This window comes from Drosophila subpulchrella, chromosome 2R (assembly GCF_014743375.2).
Source record: "Drosophila subpulchrella strain 33 F10 #4 breed RU33 chromosome 2R, RU_Dsub_v1.1 Primary Assembly, whole genome shotgun sequence".
In the NCBI taxonomy this organism is placed as follows: domain Eukaryota; kingdom Metazoa; phylum Arthropoda; class Insecta; order Diptera; family Drosophilidae; genus Drosophila; species Drosophila subpulchrella.
The window spans coordinates 1,012,365-1,030,594 of record NC_050611.1 but is presented as its reverse complement, the minus strand read 5'-3'; the positions used below and the strand labels follow the sequence as shown (position 1 = coordinate 1,030,594).

The 18,230-nt window shown below is 39.9% G+C and overlaps 1 protein-coding gene across 4 annotated transcripts in view; it reads left to right on the top strand.

The window, feature by feature from the left end:
* The first annotated feature begins 355 nt into the window (after positions 1–355).
* LOC119550068 (neogenin) overlaps positions 356–18,230 on the top strand; it is a 36,923-nt gene continuing 19,048 nt past the window's right edge. For 3 of the 4 annotated variants that reach the window (XM_037858535.1, XM_037858533.1, XM_037858532.1), the window contains exon 1: positions 356–1,100. In XM_037858535.1, coding sequence (XP_037714463.1) covers positions 1,001–1,100 — 100 coding nt within the window. In that variant the 5' untranslated portion in view covers positions 356–1,000. Of the gene's footprint in view, positions 1,101–7,682; positions 7,786–18,230 lie in introns of those variants that run through there. The other variant, XM_037858534.1, reaches the window with a different exon arrangement.

Here is an 18,230-nt window from a genome sequence, read left to right as displayed (position 1 = left end):
TTTCATTTGAAATTTGGCGCCAAGGCGCAACTGTTACTAACGCGTTTTAAAGTGAAACCGCTGCCACAAAATATCGATAGTGCCAGGCAACAATCCGTTGTCCATTGAAATCAACGAAACTTCGCGTAGTAGGCTTCTGCTAGTTAAAGAAAAGCGCTACATCTTAATATTTTTATTCCGTAAAAGTTGTTCTTAAACCTTTTTATTGAAAAAACGGTGCATCCTGGCATTTTCATCGAAGCATAATCCAACATCGATATTTAATTTAATTTAGAACATCGATACATATCGTGTTGAATCGACGCCTTTTCCCACCACTGAAAAACCGCCACCGCGCGCAATTGTTGTAATTTTTTCGGTTGCGACGACGTCGCTGCGCGGATGTATACACCGAAACTGCATGCGAAACGCGTTTAACGATAGTAAAATCCACTAAAAGTAAATAATTAGGTGAAGCTAAGGCAGTTCAAGTCGGAAATAAGAACAACAGCCCTACCCTTTATACAGGAAAACGCGGAAAATGTGATTTTAAAAACACTGCAGCTGCAAATCCGGATGCCTGGCGAAGGTTAGAGCGAGACAACGCTACTTCCTCGAGAGTGTGTGCAATTTGTTGATAGTATTTTCTGTTGTTGTTGGTAAAATGCAGGCGTGCAACAACAAAAAGACCTGAAACAACAACAAAAAGCGGCGAATGCCGGCAAAACAAAAAGCGCAAATGGTGAATTCGATTGATGCGAAAAACGTAAAATAAGAAAACCGAAAGCAATAATCGTTGAAGAATACACAACAAAAGTGGAGTGAGCCAAAGTCGCGTTTGTGTGTGCGTGTCGCGTACGTGTGTGAGTGGCTGCAAAGGATAGGAATAGGAGACGTAATCGGCGCTTTGCGGAAATCGAAAGCCAAAATGTTGTAAACAAATAAAAAGCCTGAGCCATTCAAATTACCTCCGATTGCAAACGACGGTTTCCAGTTCAATCAGCGAAAAATTCGACAGAAAATGGCCAGCAAAACAAACGAAACCAGCAGGACGATTTGGAAATGGCTAGTCGGCAGTTATCTGATACTGCAGCTGATTGGGAGCAGTTTGGCAAGTCAAGGTAAGAGATACAATCTAAAAGTGTAACACTACTTTTTCTGATTAATAAAACCAAAGCGGTCAAAACGCACAAACTAAATGACTTATTGAAATGCTGGGTCCTCTTACAATATCCTATGGTGAAAACAGGTAATATAGGTTTCTTTTTAAACAATATATATAAACTAGTTAATCTTTGCAATATTGCCTATAGGTCCGAAATTGTAGCTGTTTGCTTTTACATTTGAATAAGGTCAAATAACTCCTAAAAAACATAATAAATTTGTTGAAAATGAAATGTATGGATGCTATAATCAGATTATACCATTTTCTTATACATATCGTACGTGTTTAGAATGCTCAAGTAATTATAGCTTTTTGTTGTTCCTTTATTGCCAGAAAAGAAATAATCTAATAATGTTATAAATAAGATCGATTAGGTTTTATAACATTTACAGCAGTCAAGCTAAGTTTATTGACAATATACACGTTAGTTCAATTTGGCTTTTATCAATTAACAAACATCCCGTCTAAAACTACTAATTGAAAGTAAACTACATTTTATTGCAATTGCGGAAAACTTAATAACAGTCAGGTCCGTTTTAGACTTGTCCACTAAAAAGTTAGGGACGGGATGTTTGTAACGACCACATATCATAAAATTACAAATATATTGCATCAGTTTTTCTGTACCTCACTCTTTGGTGTGGCAGTACATTTTTGGTATCTTTGGTACGAACCATCTTTTTCGACATTTTAACAAATAAAACAGCAAGTGCAGATTTGGCGACTAGATGTCTGGTCGACGTGCCAGAAAGCAGGCAACGGGTCCAAAAATCAACTCTTGTGCGAAGGGTGATGTCAACGTTGTGCTGATAAGCAGTCATATTTCGCACCTCGCGCTTTTTTCACTCGTAAATTTGACGTACTTTCGCAAAACCCTTTCCTGTTCGAACCACATGTGCCAATCACTTGGGGTAATTCACGGTAATTGGGCCCCACCATATCACCTGCAGATAAGAACTCAAAATGAGAGGGTTGCAAAACGGCTATCTCCTCCGATAGTGCCTCAAATTTCGAACATTACTAATGAGCTTCGCTTGAAACGAGATAAACACAACACTGCACAACAAGAATTGGAAACCTGCCATGTTTACTAGTATATGAACCAAAACACACACCAACTGAAGCCTGGTTTTCCTTTGAAAAACAAAGAAACCTAAGAAATAGGGCCAGACAAAATGGTAGCCGTTAGAGTCATTATCATTAGCTCAAGCCTAGGAAACAAGTGATCTTAAAGGATCAGGTACAGGCAGGTAGAAACAGTGCGGGCAAAATGCAATTAGGATTAAGGATCAGCCACATTTTCGGGTCAAATGTAGGGTCTCAAAAAGAGATTAGATCGGTAGGCAGCTGCACAATGCATCAACTGATTGATTTTGTTTCCAACTAAGCCTGGGGTGGCTTTAAGGCTTATCATATTTCAATTCTCGGTTCGAGAAAATAAACAATCGCAGGAAATGAGGGAGGGATAATGGAAATCCCCACAAAATGCGCAAAAAATGCAAACAAATCGAAGGCCCTGCGCTCAATTCTGCTTTTTCTCCCCTTAAATCCAAGAAGAGCAACCCCTAAAAGTGGAAATTGCTCTGAAAAAAGGGGAGCCGCTTTATCAGCTGCGAAATTTATCAATGCCAGCTCCAAAGAAAAGACCCCCAAAAGTCTGGTCGTAAAAAATTGTCAGGCATGTCATATGCAAATGGAATGAAAAATCTTTGAACAAATTTTTAGGTCATGGCATGTCATAAGTCCCAGGACTTTATGCCAGATTTAATTAAAAGCATTCCCTCACATAACACCAAACTTTATGTGGCGGGCGGTAATTAAAAAAACTTTACTTACATGGGTGTAACCCGCTGACAAAAATATACGGTGACAATAAAAAGTTACGTTGGGTTCTCGACCACTTAATACCTGATACTCATGCTTAAATGAAAGGTGGATAAATATAATAAGGATATAATAAATAAATAATGCAATTGGAGCGCAAGTATAAAAATAAATAATAAATAGAGAAGACAACAGCAAATAAATAAAAGTAAGATCTTTAATCCTGCCATTTTATCTTCTTAGTTAATTATTACCTCTTCCTCTTTAAAGCTATGTTTAAAAGATTAACCTTTCCTGAATCCGAAGGATGATAGCCTAAAGAAAATGTAGAATAACAGGGCAATGCTTACTGAAAGGCGTCAAACCTTTTCGTTACATTTTATAATAATTATTTTAATATACCCAACAATCCTGCAAGTACCGTGTACAAAAACTCACGTGCGAGGTCCTGTTCTCGTTTTCGTGTTTATTTGCTAGCGTTCTTTGTTTTCACTTTTCTGGTCATATTTCTTTGCTTTTAGCCTGGGAACTGTGGCAATTGTTTGGTGTCCTGGGCGAGTCGCTTTTCCTTGGTTTTCCCCGTGGCCAGGAGCATATTTAGCCGCATTACGTGATACAATATATGAGGGACACGTTATTCTAATTTCGCACCCCTTTTCATATTCCTGGACACATTTTTTCCGTTTTCCTCCGGGGGTGCGCTTGTCAAAATAAACATTTCCATATGGTGGCCATAGCCCCGGGCGATGTGTCGCAATGTGACAAGGAGAAAGAGGGAAAAGAAAGGGACAACCGGGGAGAGTGTTTAGAGGTCTCGAATGAGGTCACTTCTTCTCCGTTGAATGCAGACTAATTACGGACCGATGCAAAGTCTCTCAATTATGTTTAAAACTCTGGCGTCACTCCGAAGTGTTGACAAAGCAGCGGAAATTGTTCGTCTCTCGAGGTTCTGGATTCCGAGGGCATGTACTATATACATATGTATACCATGACTAAGAGGCGCTCAAAGGACTTGAAAATATCTCACTTTTGTGCCACTTATCGATGGTCGATGTGAGATGTCTTCTTCGGATTCTTTTTTTAAAGATTTTCTTTGTCCAACGCCTTTTTTCTGCAAGCGAAGACAACTTCTTTCCCTACAAATAAAGTTTTGCAAATGAAGTGCGGTTAAACAAAAGTTTGTCAAGTCATTTAATTAAAAAAAATTGTGTTTATTTTTTATTCTTACAAGTTAAGAGATTGCAACAACGGGTGGATGTTGCATATATTTGGGAAAACTCATGTTGCGGGAATTTTTATGGAAAACAGCAGGAGGAACCGTATTCGACACCAAAAAACAAAGCAGCCAAGCTCGCGAAAGCTCACAAATTTTGTGTACACAGAAAAAATTAGGAAAACAAAACATTATAAACTTATAATGTATTCTGGATTTTAATCACTCTTTAAAACCATTTTAAACATTGTATTTACGGATAGGGAATTGTTTGAATAGTTATAGTTATATTTTCATGAATTCAATTGGTTATTGAATATTTAAAAATGCATTTATTTTAATATATACTTCTTTGCTTGTTATTATTGCTAGCATGCAATATAACATACATTTTGTAAACTTTCAATATAAAAATCGAATGTTTAAAATTATTTTTCTTTGTGTGCGGCTGCTGCTGCGTTGGCAGAATGCAATTTCGTTTGCAGCTTCGAACTCGAACCTTCCCGCCTTCCGCCGATTCGACATGACAACATGAATAATTCACTTGAACCCGCCACAAAAACAAGAACAACAACAAGCCGAAACTGTTTCTGCAACCCGAAATGCTCGAAAAGTTCAATGCACGCAACCACAAAATCCAGATTTTGACCAACTAAAAAAAGAAGGTAGATTCGGGGGAGAATCAGGATGAAAGACGAGACGATCTCGAGGCAGTTGCAGGAAATGTTTCTGACCAAAAGAGCAACAGCTTTGCAACAATGTATCTCGTTTTGCATTTAGCATACTGTACTTTTTGCGGAGGCGTTTCCTCAAGGATTAGGGCCAATTTGCATAGAAGGTGCGTGGGTGATCGATCCGTAGGTGGCGGTTGGCATTGCAGCCAAGGACATGGCTAGAGATTCCGGGAAGAAATAGTGCCAGCCCACTTAAAAAGACGATCTATCCGTACTTAACTTGTTCGGCTGAGTGGCTTAAAGTGCCGTTAAAACAAGCCCGGCCCGCAAATCTCACACCTCTTTCGACGGGCGGCTCCTCCATTTCCCCATTTACCATTCCCAACTCTACACCGGGGCTATAAAATATCAGAAATTATCTGCCTCCACGCCTCGAATCGCACTTAATCACCCCGAGCAGATGCCAAAGGAGTGAAACGGCTGAAGCGCTCGAAACGGAAGTCGGCAACAGTTTTTTAAATGCAGTCATTTAGCCAAAGTGCCAAAGTGCTGGCCATACTCGCTCGAGGACCGACTCTCTAGGCCCCCGAGATCTGTGATACGGCCACGCCCTGCCTAAAAGAACTCAATTCTACCGGATGATTTTCTCCACTTGGGGAGAACTGGCTTCGGTAATTATTTTGTGGCCAGTGGAGCGAGCGATAAGACAAGCTGGCAAAGTAAACAAAGTTTTTGCATTGTTTTTCCATAGCCGCTCTGCATCTTCGCTGCACTTCGGGTTCTTTTTGCATTTACTGGTTTCAGGTTTCGCGTGCCCATGGGCTACATTAATTGAAAAAGTCGCTCGCTTTGGCTGTGCTGGCAAGCAAATGAAGTTGGTCTTGGCTTTGGAACTTACTTGACTGCTCCCCCTGCTCTCACTTCGGAGTTTAAGCCCCAACTGCCCACTCTCCGTGCTTAACCCCCTTCGGACTTATCGGTCAACAAAATGCAGTCGCTGGCCGGCGATAAACTGTGGCCATGGCTGCCTTAAAGTAGATCGATCGCTTGATTGGCGACGGAAAAGCGCCTGCCCCATCTGCGACTCACCCCTCCCTTTGTCTGGCCGCTTTTCACTCGGAAAAATAACTTTAATGACTTTGTCTCCCTCAGGTTTGACATTGGTATTTATAAACGTAAGAAAGTTGAAAACCTTAATAAATTAGTTGGTTATCTGTTAAGATTACCTAATTAAAAATAAGTAAATTGTATCTTGATAGGAGACATAAACATTGTGATTTTATAACGGGTGCTGAAGTGCATTTTTGTATTATCGTATTATTGAAAGTACCTCTATTTTATAACGCTTGGTTACTTTTTTATTATTTTTTGATGATTTTCAAAGGCAGCCATGTGATGATCGGATTTTCTCGGTGCAATTATCTGTAGAGCTAATCTATTTGCAGCAATTGCCGCAGAAAAATAGAACATGAAATACGAGCAGTTACAATGGCGACGACAATGTCTGGGCAAGATCACCAAAGAGCAGAGCGGGGCAAAGGAAGTCGACGGGCCCAGCCAAAAGCAATTTGTTACAAAAGCCACAAGACCAAGTCGCCAGCTTCGTTTTGTTCCGATCCAATGCTATCCAATCGGATTCGATTCGAATCGATCCGATCCGATCCAAGCGCCAAGACTCTCGACTCCAGCCGAATGAGCAGCCGTTGCTATTATTTTATTATTATCTACAAAATGCACGTACTTTATAGCACTTACGAGTCTGCAGCCACGGTAGTCGACGTCGTTGTGGAAGTCGTGTGGTTGCAGTTTAAGTTTTGGTGGGGGAGAGTGGCACAGTGGGCAGGGGCTCGCGATCTGTGGAGATTCAATGATTGGGGATCCACCGGGTGTGTGATTTCGCGACATTTAATAGCCGTTACCTGCTGTTTACCTAATGAGTTCACCATTTCACACTGTTTTCGCCAATGAAACCTTGGGTAATTTTAGCCATTTAATAAGAAATTATGGTGTTTAGTTTGTTTGTTGATTATCTTTCGCTTCATTACCAAATCAATAAAGTAAATTCCAAAGTACATGTTTGTATTTTAACGAAAGTCATGAATCATCTCAACATGTTTTTATTGTAATAACGCTATTATAACTTTAAAAAAAACTTTAAGGATCAATTTATTATTGTAATGGAAAAAACATTATTTCTCTCTTTAAATATACTCTCAAATAGCAAAAAGAGAAGAACGATACAGCGCCTTAAACAATTTTGGGTAAGAGCGAGCTATCAACTTTCGAAGCTCCGAAAAAAAAGCACAAGCAAGATGGCGAACATATCAAAGTATCTAAAGAAGAAGTGATACTAAAATTAATCAATATGATCGTAGTATTTTATCAATTTTTTTTTTTAAATCTCTCCCTTCTAAGTTATAGTTGGTACTTTCCTATGTCCTTGCCCCACTGTAACGTTTTAAGCCGCAATCCGCTTTTGCCTTTGCTCTTGCCAGCTGTGTGTGATCTTATCTAAAGCGTTGTCCGCGTTCGCGCAACTTAAGTAGGTACTAAGTGCTGCATATATCATAGATGCCCAGGCCCAAGCCCATGCCCAGGCCCATTCCCCACCTCTCGCATCCCGCCCTCCTGCATTCCCACCCAGATGTTGAACCCCAAGACCGGACTTTTTTGTTCTTTGGACCGATGGCGAACGCTGGATTAGATGTAGTGTGCTGTGCGGCTTATGACGTGCCATGTCCATGTGTGGACTTGGCTGATTAATGGCAATTATCCGCCGCACATTTTCTATTTCCACATCCAGCGGCAGTTGGATTGAGCTGTCAATGGAGCCGAGTGGAGCGGAAAGCGGGTAAACCTCGGGGTACATCTGCCATAAAATCCTGTGAAATGCAACCAGCCGGCGATGATTTCAGCTCGGTGGCCATTAGGTAAGCGACTTTATGTAGGAACACTTGACAGGCGAGTGGAGCCTAATACCCGAAAACACCAACTGCAGCAGATGCATAGTTGTTATCCGCGGCTTTTCAGATTTAGCTTCCAAAGTGGCAAACACTTGACTCGCGAAAGTTGTGGCAGGGAAGTCATGTTTTCAGACACTGTCTTCTCGGTGGTTTTCTAAATTTAGGTCTAGTTTTCTGAGTGCGAAAATATCCTTGAGTTGAGATGAAGCCATTGTCTGTGCTGGGCTTTTGTTCTCGAGTCTCACACAATGGCAGATGCAAATATGCAAATCTTGTAATGAGGTGGTAAAATACAAGTTTTCTCGGTCTCTCTCCCTCCGTCGTCGTTTTTCTACCCATAAAACAGATGAGGTCAAACTAAGAGCACTGGAAATGACCTTCAAAGAGTGCAAATATATTGAAAGTACCTATATTTATAGCTCAAATAGGTTATTAATAGTACATTTAATAATGTGAATATTGTAGCCACTGAAACCCAAACACTTATTTTTAAAGGCCGTAGGCTTATGATCAATGATCAATACGTGCTGAGAATTACTTAGCAAAGTATGATTTCATTACTTACATTAGAATTGCTAAAGGAATAATAAGTTTTATCGAAACTTGCCCATGATTAACCTTTTTCAATAATATATTTTAAAGTGTTAAAAGAAAGGCCAAAATCTCTAAACATTTGTTATACTTAAAATCATTCTAAAATATAACATTTGCAGAGATTATAATGTAAAGTTCCACCAGGAGACTCACACTAAATCACAAGAACAACCAAACAGTTAGTAAATTTCCCACTCCTACTATTTTGACCGCAACTGTGCACATATATATGGCTGCTGGCAATGACACAAATTGCTTTTGTCGTCTGCTCACAATTTGCATTTGCCAGAGTTCCGTAGTTCCAGTGAGGATGATGGCACCTACACCTACTCCTAATTGAATGTCGAGCATAAAATTATGTCAGCTGACGAGGAAGGGGGCTCTTCAGTGTTCTCTGCACAATGATGATGGAGATAATGACGATAATGTTGACGATAGTTAGGGCGCAGTATGTGGGCGTTCGGATCACTTTACAACTAGAAAATTAGAAAACTGACAGCGAAGAGCATTTATCTAATTAAGTTGTCTGAGGGTAGGCACTTTGGAGTGGTTCCATAAAGTTCTTGGAACATAACCCACTCAAGCCTGTATAGTTTGGCCTCTAAGCCCTAAGCCGATTTTACTTTCGTTCGACAAATGAGCTTTTGTGTTGCCCGCGACACCTTACTGATGTTTATAAATTTCACACTGCTGGGGTTGTGGGATGTGGGATGTTGGCGCCAGGTAAAGTTAAAAAAATAAAGAGGCAAAACTTTTTCGCCAACCTGACAAGCGTGAAATTGCCGGGAGAAATGGGAAAGGCGGACTGCAGGAGAGTAAGAGAGTTGGAGACCCGCACTTGAACTTTTGTGCCGAGTGTTTGACATGACAACAGCAAAGTAGATAAACGCAAGCCAGTATGAGGAAGAAGAAGCTGGAGAACTCCCCGAACCGCAGAGAAAAGAGGTTGAGAATAGGGAGGGGAATTCCGAAGCTCGCGGGACAAATGGGCAGGCCAAAAGACGGAAGTCACGTAGACAGGAATAGAGAGGGAAGTACGTACTGGCTGGGCTGGATGGAAAGCATGTGGAGCTGCCAAAACGTGATTGATGAGACGAGATCTGAAAGAGAATAACCAGAAACCAGACGAGAGAAGGGAAAAAGTGTTTTGGGGGCCCACAGAAACGATTTCCAAATACCTCTTGAAATCGATAATAATCATAAAAAGGTTACAACATACAAATACAAGTTCAAGGTGCCCATGTGCAGGGTTAACGCTTACAAACATTACATTTAATTTTTAAAGAGCAAAAATGGATCTTTCGGGTTTACAAGTACCAAAAAAAGAGTTTTTATAATTACTTTAAACTACAAATATAACGGTTACTTAATTAAACGGACGCTTTCATTGAAGAGGAAGTGGAAAAATATTCAAACCAATATTTGTTAGGCCCATATTTTCTCCCCCATGTAAGCCAAACAAATATTCTTCTCTTTTCCAACTATATGGTATTCTGTTGGCAGAACAACCACATCAAATGCATTTAATTATGCTTCGGGGGAACGTTCAACGTCAATCAGCAGAGCTCTGTTTATTTTTCATGCAAACACCGTCGTTGTCACTAGAGACATATGCAAATTGATACGGATTCAACATACTATTGCCCATTTATTTATTTTTTCGGTAGCCAACTAGCAACAACTTCTGCCAAATGCATGGAAATGTATGTACATGCAATTGTTGATGTCAATCAAATCATTTATATAGAGATCGGGATCGGTCACGCTCCGGCAAACGTGGAATGAATTTCAATTTACGCCGAAGAGAGCACCATCAACTCGGTTTGTTGACACGCACAAATATTTTTGTCCAAATCTTTCTTCACCACCTCACCCCGAGAATCTGTGGCATTAGTCGTGGGTAAATATTATCTTACAAATATTTTCCTTGACACCCAATCGCATGTGTGTGCCCATCCTCTTGCCCTTCAGGTAGGTTTGGGTTCTGACTCTTCTGGGGACTTCGATTCGCTTGCAAATATTTACAGCATTATCATATCTAAATATGTTTGTAACTGATTCCTAAACAAACTTATTTGAGATATTCGACTGGCAATTTACTAAACCCTCCCGAAGGCTCCCCGAAAAACCCGTCGAACCGCAACATAAATCACCATTAAGAAGGAAATAAACAAAACTGCAATCGAATGGCCCCAAAAAATAAACGAAAGCCCACTTAATTGCACTGCGGCCAGATGGTATGGTATAGTATGGAGGTGGGTTCCATTATTTTCCAAGGGGGTTCAATAAACCTCGAGCCGTATGTTTGCCTTATTGATTGCCTTATCACCAACTTGGAACTTGGAATCGGATCGGATTCGGAATCGACTGGGAATCGACGCGACGTTGCGCTAGATTTTCCATTTATCAGCTCATATATGGAAAGAGAGAGCGGGGAACACCGCAGACGTCGGCGATCTATAGATAACTTTTCGGGGGTCAATTCCGAATCGAACTTGGAGTCGTGGCTGCGACCTGCGTGCTGTCATAAATAAATATATGTACGTACATACGTACATGGTGCGTTTGTGTTGAGCATGAACAATTTATTGTTCAGTGTTTTCTTGCTTTTATTTTTCGGTTTTTTCTCCAACAGACAATCCAGACAATCGTATCAGCGTTTACCAATTGGATATGCAATGCATCCCAGAAACGCTTTCTATTTATGAAAGTTGCCTGTTGACCGGGCCAAATTGGATTTGTGGCCACCAGCTCCAGCAGCTTTGGGTTATAAGTTCAACTGTTCTCTGCCGCTTAATTTATAAACGAGATAACGATTTCCTCCAGAGTTGTGCTATTCGATATTAATTAAGTCTTGGGGTTTGTTTACAGCATACAAATCATGCAGTTTGTGGTTGGAAATCCCAGTGATGGGGAGTATCAATGTAATCGTACTCAAACAGTAATGGCCTTAGGAGTATTATTTTCGGTACTTTTGAAAATTAACAAATTTTTCTCCGATTGCATCAAAACTTCGTGCTTTTATTGTTTACATCATCTGTGGTTACTCAAAAATATCTATAAGTGCTTATAACAATCTGTCAGTTTTTGAGAACTCTAATGCTTTGCAGCCATATTTTTGACGCATGAATTTCTTGTTTAAAAAATATATATTTTGAAAAATTTTTTTTTTTTTGAAAAACCTCTATAAGTGCTACTACGTACCTTTCTCATCACTTTTTTCGGGGATAAAATGCCCCTGCAGTATGCTTGAACACCAGTATCTTACGGATTCATAACCTACGATGTAGGAGGTATGGTGGAGGGGATACAATAATCTGTCAGATCTTGAGAACACTAATGCTTTGCAGCCGTATTTTTTACCCATGAATTTCTTCTTAAAATATGATATATTTTACCTCTGAAATCGTGATGGTTTCATAGTATAGGCTAGGTAAAAGTAGTAGTAGTAGTAGTAGAGGCTAGGTAAAAGTGATGCTGTGTACCTTTCTCATCACTGTTTCCGGGGATAAAATGCCCCTGCAGTATGCATGAGCACTAGTATCTTATGGAATTATAGCCTAGGATACTGGAGATACGGTGGAGGGTATTCAGGGTGACACAATGGCTGCCACTTGTCCAAACACATTCATTGATTCAGCCAGCAGCACTCGACCTGTTCCCATTTTCCCTTGGCCATTCGCAACATATTTGCATATGAGTTGCCAAAAACATTCATTGGACAGGATAGGACTGGTGGCCTGAACCGGAGGGGTTTTCCTATCTAATGCGGTCAGTGCAGCCCCGACCATACCCAAGCCATCGTGGGCAGACAAAACTCTGTTGACCAGTTTTGCCAGAGCAATGGGCAACTGAAGCTGCGTGTGTGGGCGCCAATTGCTGCCAGGCCATAAAACCCAATCCGGGCGAATGGCTCTGGAGAATTAAATGCGAAATTGTAAAATGTATCTCTGGCCGGAGTGCAATGAGCTGCCACTTGAACTTAACCCGCTGAAGAACCGCAGCTGAATCTCGGAGTGGGAAATCGGAGAAGGAATGGGGGACGGGTCGTGCACAGACACATAATTCATATGTTCGAGGCATTTATCGATTTTTCCTACCACCCCCACCCCCATTCAGACTCAATTTCACCCACCCCCCTGCTCGGCCTGCTCTCAGCTGTTGGCAGTTGTTGGCCCAGTCCACCAGAGCATCCCTCTTAACGCACAATATTTTTTTGATTTTGCAACAGACGCTTGCCACACAGAGAATTCCCGCTTTCCATCCTCCCTCACCCTGGTATTCTGGCACTCGGCGCCCTACTCATCCCCCGTCCTTCATCCAGAGATCCCCAACCCCCGACGCAAGCTGTGAGCGTCGTCATCGTCATCTAACGCGACTCTCAACAGCTTCACTTTATTATATATATCCCATAGTGTATTTAATGCACGGGAAACATTTTTTGGAAAGTATAGAACATGTGAACGGTTCTATATTTGAAAACGTTTCATTAGGATGTGCTTGTTTTACTTCTGAATAATTGAAATGCTGCTTTCTAAACTGAGGGTAATTTTTAAAATAATATAATTTATATTCTTGATAAAAGGGATAGAATAAATCATTCCAAACACACCCCATTTTAATGTTCTGAGTGATAAAAAATCCTATCGAATTTGTGGCAGTTGAAATAGTTAAGTTGGTTACTTAATGAGGTTTAGGATTTCAGATCTTGAACCGAACCCTTTTTTTGAATTTATAATGCCGATTTTCTCCAAGTGCAGTCGATGTCGCTGGCTCTGTTGTTTGTTTGACTCTCTGCGGTTGCCCAACGCAGAAATGTTGTTTTGACGGGGCCAAACGCCGAGACATCGGGAGAAGTGGCAGAGGGCCTTGGGAGGGAGTGGGTTTTCCGGGTGGGGTTGGGCTGGAGTTGAGCTAAAATAAAATGCCATAAAATTCAGAAACGGGAACCCGGGACAGAAGTCAAATGGCAAGTGCTTTCAGTTTTCCTGCTACTTTTCCTGCTCATCTTTTTACAGAATGCTGATGATTCATAATGGGCGAACTATGCGTAGTGTGGGGATTACTGTACGCATTTAAATAAGCAGCGCCACATAACATTTAGTCAGTTAAATATGATTTAAGTGCTGTCATTTCAACAATAATCACACTTATCTGAACTGTTTTGTACACCTTTATGGCCGCTGATTTGTACTTAACCGTCAAGAGATATGCGTTTTCCCCCTTTTCTTTTGTTTTGAGGGCGACCCTGGTCATAAATAATAATGCATGTCAAAATCAGATGATTTACGCTGCTTTGATGGCATTTTTCATTTTCATAATTTGTTGCCAACAGGAGCGCATAAATATCTGGCTGTGTCTTATCAAAAATTGCCCTTTTACTCCCCCTCGACACTCCCCTTTTTGTGTGGGTGTTCCGGCCAACAAAAAGGGGGGATAGAAATTATTTGTAAAAACTTTTATGCCCTCAAAATTAAGTTAGTGGAAGTGTGTGTCTGTTTGGAGGTGTGAACGCAGTCAGGTTGAATTATGGGCTGCTTATAACTTTTCCTTTATTTGAAAAACTACAGAACTCATTATTCATTAATTGGATTTCTCTTTTCTCCTTTCTTCCTCGCAGGTGAGTGCGCAAAGTAACAAAAATAAATTTGATAATGGGGAAATTATGATGAAAAGTGAGCAAACAATATATTCTCACACTTCACCTAAGTTTTAAACTGTGAAATTTTACCAAAACTAAGTTTCTGTTATGCAAGCTCATAACAGAGCTTTCTTCTAATTTAAAGTTTTAATGGCTTTCTGTAAAATTCTTTAAATTCTTCTGCTTTAATGAAATGGATCGTAAAAAACACAAAATCCAATCAAAACCATGAAAATTTATATTCATTGAAACGATAAATAACAAACCGTTGGACAGATACTTATTTTCAATACCATTTTCATCAAATATAAATCAACAAAATGTAATCTCCTCTTTTTGGGAAATATTCCGCCCACATTTTGGCGCCTCTTTCATTTAAATGTGCCAATCTGAATTTGCATTCCGCTTAGGTGAACTTTTTAGAGTGTTTTCCCAGCTAATGCGCCACTAAGTATGCACTTGTTTTTGGGGGCTGGCTGTCATTATCCCCGATAAAATTATGCGGCACATAAATCGACGTCAAGAGCAATTAACACTTTCTGAAATTGACATAAATTTGATCAAATCGAAATAAAACCGGTTTCTTTTTTTGGACCATGCAATTCGATAAGTTTGTCGTTATTATTATTTTACACGTTTATTTATGAAGCTTATATCGTTAGACGAAAAATTCAATTAACAGCCTAAACGTGGGCAGGCGCCAGTCGTCCAAGTCGTGCGTGGGATGCAACTGCAAATGCCACTGCAAAATGCAACCCAAAAATGCAACTGCATTTTCCAGCTGCCCCAGACGAGTTGCATAACCCAGCCGAACCAAACCCACTTGCACTGATATGCAAAAAAATAACGTTGATTATGATGGAAACTCAACTCTCTCTTTTGCTGGACAAACTTTTCAATCCAAATTGTCAGTTGCGAACTACAGTCAAACTTCCCTAATCAGGATGATATTTATTGAACACAAAGTATCTTAGTGTTTTTATAAAGAGTTTAATTTATTAAAATTTTCGAACTTTAACTATATCTACCAAACTTCTAAAGCTTAAAGTCATCCTAACTCAAATTCGTGACAGGTTGTCGGCCAAGTTTTAGATGACTACCTGTTTATGAAAATTACAGAAGTGTTGCATCAAATTAGAGCTGTCAACTGTGGCACAAGATGAATTAAGTTGCTTGCAAACTTTTTCACTTAAATCATGGCAGATAAATTGAAGATACCCAAACAGCTGACTACTGACTACACTGACTCAGACAATGGCAAATAAATTCAATGCCAGACGCCTCCCCCACTTTACATACATACAATATAGCACATACCTCAACAAACCAATTTAAATCCCAGACCACGTACTTGGCGCGTTGTTCCTGCCGCTTCCTTTATTTCCATCCAACTTAAGTTGCCAATATTAAACGCTTCGATGGATTTTATGGAGCATAAACAGGAAATTTGAAGAAGAATGTCCAATTTGCCATGGCCAAAAGCGAGACAAAGACCGGCGACAAACTGAAAGAAGTAGGAAGAACTGAGAAGAGGCAAAGAAAGTCTGGCCCAAGGATTGGCATTTGCTTTTGTCACTTACAGGAAACTCTCCATGGCAAATTGGCATTAGGAAAACCGAGTTGGAATACCAGAAGGCACAAAACTGTTGAAGCTACTCCCCCTTTCGCCGATGTCCAGCTGTCGTATTTTCCCTTTTGCCGTCATTGTGCTGTGTGTGCGGTCGCTGCAGAAACCATAAAACATTAATTTCAATTGGAACTGCTGCCAAAGGACGGATAGAATGGGATACGTTACGATGGGTAGGATAGGATAGGCCAGGATCCATCCAAACGGCAATCCCGCACACATGTAACCCGAGTAATGAACTATTATTCCAGACTCTAGGTTTAGATACAGTTGAGTCCAACATAATAACAACAAATATTTATAAATCTCGAAATAATATGATCACTAGACGTTGGAGTTATGCCAAATTTTTAAATCAGATTTTTCCCAAAACCAAAATTAAATTAGGCCTAAATGTAGTTATGATTTTATGAAAACATTTTTTAGCCAATCATATGTTGCTGGAAATCGAACTTAAAGAAAACGATTTCACATAATTGTCTTTTTAAGAAGACAGATGATCTTATATGTAAATAAAATTACTTCCAAATTTTATTATATAGATAAGTATATAAATTTATTTTAGAATATAGACAGTTTATTCTGTGCTATTATTCTCACCGCTGCTGTGCATACATGAGCGGGCGGACGTAATATGAAATTAATTTGTTAGGCAACCACCGACAGCATAAACGGTAACCGAAACAACAAATACCGCTTGGGAAAAGTTGCAGACCGCAGCAGCTGTTGTGAAAGACAAACAACAACAAGCAGCATATGTTAATTAAAGAAGTGTCCGTTTCCCCAGCTCAATCGACTTTCACATTGCATTTTGGCTCTAATCAATGCAGCAGCAGTGACTTAACAATATCTTGAATATGCATTTCGCTTCGTGACATTGCCGCAATGTGTCAAAATCTGTCGGCGGCACTTAACCTGCACATAAGTCAGTGTCAGACGAACAGAAATTATTTTTAAATATTCTGGATATTCTTGAAAAGTGCTTCCGACACCCACGGCGCAGCACAGCTGCTACTTATTTCCCCAACTTCCGCTTAGTTTTGATTCAATAGTACAAATATACACATTCTGGAATTCTGAAAACAAACTTTCTACTTTGGAAGTCCTTGTCATCGGGCTTGGACAGTTAAAGTTGATTCCTGGTGAGATCTCCAAGGAATGGGCATCTGGTCTCAGGGACATCTATCAATGCCTCCACTTAGTTTTGATTCAATTGTGTATTACAATATATTTCAGAGTTCTGAATGTAAACTTTCTACTTGAAATCCTAATCACTTGACTTGCACAAATCAGAGTTGATTCCTGGCTAGATCCCCCAGGAATAGGCATCTGGTCTCTGGGTCATCTGTCTGTGTTTTCTTCGATTTCCACGGGGGTGGGATCTTCGATGTGCGCTAAAGAACCATTCAAAACATGCCCAAGCGATTGTAAAATGCTAATAATAATTGGAAAAACTCGCCTCTACAGAGTCTCGCTGGGTACTTCCTGTAGGAGGTAACGCATATGCTGTCGATAAATCATAAATTTATATTCTCCAGCGCTCTTTGACACTACGATTTATACACGATTTTCGGGGAGCGGCCCTCTTTTTTTTACTGATTCAAGAAAACATCAAACGGAAAGCAGGAAAATATGTGCTGTGCACTATGGCCGCATCCGACTGTGAAATTCATGGATCAATTTGAAAGTTTAACAACTGGCCATTAGCACTGGGGAGAACTATTTCTCATTTCCATCGTTCTCATTTCGCTTTGAGGCCATAAAATATGGAACATGAAATGAAATCCATATTTTTACAGCCGGGGGATTATGGTTTGTCAAAGCGCAGCGATGCATAAGTTCATAGAGCAGACTAGAAAATGAAAAACAGAGGCAAAAAAAGGGATATTTACTCAAACTGTGCGGCACACGTGCCCCGAGAAAAACCTCCCTTCAAAAAGGAAATTGGCACAGAGCACGGATCATTATGAGTCTCGGAAAATGCGTTTTAATCTCTTGCCCATCAATGACTCACCCTGTCTCGACTGGGAGACCAATTTTCCCCGATGAAAATGACACAAAATATCCGAATGGGATGAATGACAAAATCTAGACATTTCGTAATAAAGCCAATTTGATACATACTGATAAAATATTGATAAATTGGAACTGATATTGATAGTATAATAAAATGTATTGGGTAAATTTACAATTATAAGGAAAATATTTTCCCAATTTCCTACCCACTAAACAAAGTGTACTAATTTGTAGGCAATATTTAAACTATCATTAAGTTTACTTTTATCGTTGGTTTTTATGGATATTATTAGTTATGAAATTCAATATAAATCCGTTGCCGGAGTCCAAGTGTGCCGATTGAAACGTGGAATTATTTGAGCTAATTTATAATACATATTAGCGGTTGGAAAAATCTGTCTGGTTGCCATTCCTTTCTATTTAATGTGGACTTTTGTCACTATATGAAACACCACCCCGACAGGGCTCTAAAGCACTACATAAATCTAAATCACAGATGTTCAATGTTCCTAATTGCTCCTGGGTGAAAGAGCA